This window comes from Chenopodium album, chromosome 1, assembly GCF_948465745.1.
Source record: "Chenopodium album chromosome 1, dcCheAlbu1.1, whole genome shotgun sequence".
Taxonomy (NCBI): Eukaryota; Viridiplantae; Streptophyta; class Magnoliopsida; order Caryophyllales; family Amaranthaceae; genus Chenopodium; species Chenopodium album.
This window is the reverse complement of record NC_137834.1, coordinates 33,043,863-33,048,676: the sequence shown is the minus strand read 5'-3', so window position 1 is coordinate 33,048,676 and position 4,814 is coordinate 33,043,863. Positions and strand designations below refer to the sequence as shown.

Here is a 4,814-nt window from a genome sequence, read left to right as displayed (position 1 = left end):
GGATGATGCTGCTGCTGCGAAGGGCACTATAGTTCCTTCTGTTGCAGCTACTGATTTTCAGCACCCTGATGAATTTTTCCAGGAGCTTCCAAGGATTCCGCCGCGTCCCTACGGGCTGAGGGGTCGGCTCCGAAGCGCTACCTAGGGTGGGCTCTCCTAAGCTGCGGGCTCTTTCCAGCAGGATCGTCCAGTGATTGACCTGGAGGACGATCTTGTGTCTTCTGCCCCTGCTAGGGATGAGCCAGAGGCGAAAAAGGCTCGCACTTCTCCTGGCCCAGATCCTCTTGCTTCCACGTCTGCCAACACTAGACTTCCAGGTGGGAACGTTGGTGGGGGAGACACTCAGAACTCCAGTGAGCTTAACCGCTGCGTTCATCAGTTCTTGGGTGATGCCTTTGAGAATCCTCTTTCTGCGTCCTCACTCTCTACTGGAAGGGACTTTTCGCCCTACTGGGGCCATTGAGTTTGCTGAGGTCCCTATTGACATTCATCTTCGCCCAATACTCTGTCCTTCTGGAGCTGAGAAAGCTCCCTTTCGGCCTTTTGATGAATGTTAGGGCTGATGAGTCTTTATTTGTAGACAACCCTCAGAAGGGTGGTACTCTAGGATACCGCCTGACTCAGGGGGTTCGTCTCCCTGCGGATTCTACGCGCAGCTAAGTCAGCCTTCCAGCAGCTACTGCTTGCCATGATTTGCAGAAGGTTAGTCCCTGCTTTTGGCTTTTCTTTTTCTCGTTTCAGCTTTTCTCTGCTTGTTTTGTCACTGCTGTCTTGTTTTTCTTATTATTATACTTTATATTTTTTTATCGTTAACTTCTTTTGTTAACTCCCACTTTGGCTGACTCTTCTTTTCTGCTTTTCTTGCAGCTTGTTATGTCTGTGGGAGATTTGTCCAATGCCTTACTGTTAGTGGAGAAGGAATATCAGAACCAGGGTATAACTCTTTCCCAGAAGACTCTGGAGGTTCAGCAGGCTCAAGCTGAGAGGGATGCTATGGCCAATGAGGTGACTCCGCTGAGGGAGAAGGCGTATGCCTTGCAGCTCCAATTGGGAAAATTTTAGCTCACTCGGACCAAGTTGAAGGACTGCGAGGAGCAGTTGGGGACTTCTCAGGCCAGGGTGAAGACGTTAGAGGCGGAGGTGGCAGATTTACAGGATACGCATGGTGTTGCGCTAGAGGCTGCCAAGAGAGAGGCTCTCAAGTCTTTTGCGCTCTCTCTTGCTTTTTCAAAGCTCCTGGCTGATCACCATGATGGAGGATGGGAAGCTGCGACTCGATGCGTTAGCAGCTTGTATGGTGAGGGTGAAGAGCAGTAGGCTCGCGTTAATGCCTTCTGGGCTAAGGTTGAAGCTGCAGGTGAGGCTGGTTTGTTCGATCTTCTCGCTGATCACCCTCGCGCTGCTGGCTGTAAGATCCCCAACCAGGCCGTGCTGAACATGGAGGTGCCTCTCTGCCCTGACGTTGCTGCACCTATTAAAGTGGAGTCTGTGACTGATGATCAATAAAGGTTATGGCGGCTGTCACCCTCCTACTCCAGTGGTTCCTCTGAGTTTCCCTCACCCAGATCTGTTGTAACTAGGTAGCTTTTGTTACTATTTTTGGGGTGTATAGCTGCCAAAGATTATGTTTCTCTGTGTATTTTCAGAATACTTTTTCTTTCGTTGCTGGGTCTGTCCAGCTTAACTTGAATTTGTGATCTTTTAACTTTACCCGCTGAGTGTTTCCTTGTCCTGGTGGATGAGGGCTCAGCTTTATTTGTTCTGTGATTGACCTGCTGAATGTTTACTCTGCCTTGGTGGGCAGGGGTTCAGCCTTATAATGTATGTTCCTGATGATCTTCTCTTGCTGCTTTTCTTTTTGTTTACTTCATTGTTTGCATGCTTGCTCTTTATTACGTTCGGTGGGGCCTCGTAGGTTGCGCCTTCCTGTCTTTTCAATTTAGCTGCCTAGCGCTTTTCTGTTTCTTTTGCGCTTTGTTGTGCTTCAGCAGGGACTTTGTTACATTTTGTCCTTCCTGCTTTATCTGCTTAAAGTATTTCCGCGTTGTGTACTTCACTTGGCTTTGACCAAAGGCTTCGTCTGCGTGCTGGTTGACATATTTGATTGAGCGTTATTTGACTTATCCTTGCTGAGACTTGTTTGTGTCGATTAGCTTTTTGCTTATTTCGTCTGTGTCATCAACTTGCTTTGTTGTCACTTATTTGTGTCGTTCAGCTTATCTATGTTGCGGCTTGTTTATGTCATTCAGCTTGTTTATGCTGCGACTTATTTATGTCATTCAACTTGTTTATGCTACGAATTATTTATGTCATTCAGCTTGTTTATGCTGCGACTTTTTTATGTCATTCAGCTTGTTTATGCTGCAACTTATTTATGTCATTCAGCTTGTTTATTGCCTGCTTGCGTCTTTTTGTAAGGGCTTACTGTTTGATTGTCTTCTCCTTTCCTCTCCCCCTCGAAGAGATGGGCTAAATGGGGCTAATAGAACCTTAGTGTTGCCCACGTAGCTCATCTTCTTCTTCTCCTTTCTTCTCCCCTCCTCAAGCTGAACGTGTCAGGCTCCCCCTCAGGCGCCCCCGAGGTGGTACCCTGTTTTGCTTTTCGCAGGTGAGGTGAGGTTTTGAGGAGGGATGCTTTCACTTTGTCATTTTGCGCTAGAGTGCTTCTTGCCTCTAATACTTTATTATTATTCTTGTTTGATTTCTGCATGTTAGTATATGAGGCTTGGGCGTATTATATTAAACAAATTATGTAACATACTCCTCACGTAGAGGCTTGTATTTCATTGAATAAAAATGGCTCAAATGCCTTAGTAAACATAACATGGACTGAATAAAGGTTTATCGACTTGAAATAGCTATGTTTCAGGCTATTTAAACAAAATATTTCTTTAACACATCAGCATTGAAACTGTTTCTTAAGACCTGACCTTCTTGATCTGCAAGGAGGAACGCGCCTGGTCCAACCTGCTCGTGGATGATGAAAGGGCCTTCCCAGTTTGCTGAAAGCTTTCCATGCTGATTTCCCCTTCCAACTGCTGTTGTCCTCCTGAGGACTAAGTCTCCTGGCAAGAGCTCCCTGTGCTTGACCCTTTTGTTGAAAGCCTTTGAGATCCTGCTCTTTTGGGCTGCCAGCTTAAGGGATGCTTTTAGCCTTACTTCTTGCAGGAAGTCTAGCTCTTCCAACATGCGCTTTTCATTTCCTTGCTGCTCATAGTGCTGTATCCTCAAGCTGGGGATTTGCACTTCCACAGGGACGACTACATCGACCCCGTAGGCCAGGGTGAAAGGGCTTTTACCGGTTGACTCCTTCTCAGTGGTCCTATTCGCCCAGAAGACCTCTGGGACTAAGGCTGCCCACAGGCCCTTGTACTCCTCCAACTTCTTTTATAGGGTTGTCAGGATCAGCTTGTTTGCTGCTTCTGCTTGGCCATTGCTCTGCGGGTGGCAGACTGAGGCACTTGCATACTTGGTGCCCATATCCCCCAAGTAGTCCTTTATGGTGTCGCAGTCAAATTGGCACCCATGATCAAAGACTATGCAGTGTGGCACCCCGAATCTAGTGATGATGCTCTTCCATATAAATGTTCTGACCTGGGTTGCCTTTATGTACTTGGTGGGCTCAGCTTCTATCCACTTTGTAAAGTAATCTACTGCCACAATGAGATACTTCCTGCCCGCTGACCCAGTGGTGAAAGGTCGCAATATGTCCATTCCCCACTGAGCGAACGGGATCGGGCTGAGGATTGGAGTTAGATCGTTTGCTGGCTAATTTATGACTTGGAATATTTTTGACACTTGTCGCATTTTTTCACATATGCTAGTGCGTCTTGCGTGAGAGTTGGCCAATATTCCCCTCTTCTAAGGACCTCTACTCCCAATGCTTTCCCGCCGATATGGTTGGCACATATTCCGGAGTGGGCTTCTTCCATAATGCCCTCCTGCTCCCATTCTGGAATACACCTCAGCAGTGGCTTTGAGAAGCCTTTCTGGTTGAGCTCTCCGTTCATCACTACATACCAATTTGCGTCTTTCTTCACCTTTTTAGCCTGTACCTCATCATCGGGCAGCGAGCCATGAAGTTTGTACGCCAAGATGTATGAGAACCAGGCTCTCTGACTCCCAACGCAGTTTACCTGCTCCTTTTCAGCGATGCTGCTTTCCTCTAACACTTCGACCATCATTGTTCTTTTGAGGCTTTGTAAGGTGGAGCTAGCTAACTTAGATAAGGCGTCAGCCTGAGAGTTTCCTTCTCTAGGGGCCAAGTCTATCTGGAAATGGACTAGCTGGGCTGCCAGTTCTTTCACTTTGGTTAAATATTTCATCATAGTGGCTTCCCTTATCTCATACGCCCCCTGCAGTTGACTGGCAACGAGCTGAGAATCAGTCTGTAGGTGTACTTTGCGGGCTCCGGCTGCACGGCTCATACGTAGGCCTGCCAGCGTCGCCTCATACTCTGCTTCATTATTAGACGCTTTGAACTTGAACTTGATGGCATACTCAAATACGTTTCCTTTTGGAGACGTCATTATGACTCCTGCCCCACTCCCCGTTTGGGCTGAGGATCCATCTACTTCCACCTTCCAGACCCCAATGTCATCCTCTTTCTCCTCATAGGAGGCTTCCACTATGAAGTTTGCTAAAGCTTGTGCCTTGATGGCTGCTCTAGGCTTGACCTCGAATTCATACTCAGAAAGCTCGATTGGCCACTTTAAGAGTCAACCCGATGCATCCATCTTTTGTAATGCTTTCTCCAGCGAGTGGTTTGTGAGGACCTCTATTATATGCGCGTCAAAATATGGTTTTAGCTTTCT

At 47.2% G+C, this 4,814-nt stretch overlaps 1 protein-coding gene across 1 annotated transcript; it reads right to left on the bottom strand.

The window, feature by feature from the left end:
- Positions 1-1,339: 1,339 nt before the first annotated feature.
- LOC145630942 (uncharacterized) lies at positions 1,340-4,529 on the bottom strand. The gene is made up of 3 exons (XM_081683066.1): positions 3,870-4,529; positions 2,968-3,384; positions 1,340-1,471 (listed from the first exon to the last, which is right to left on the bottom strand). The coding sequence occupies exons 1-3, from the start codon at positions 4,527-4,529 to the stop codon at positions 1,340-1,342; spliced, it is 1,209 nt and encodes a 402-aa protein (XP_081539192.1).
- Between the last annotated feature and the right edge of the window lie 285 nt (positions 4,530-4,814).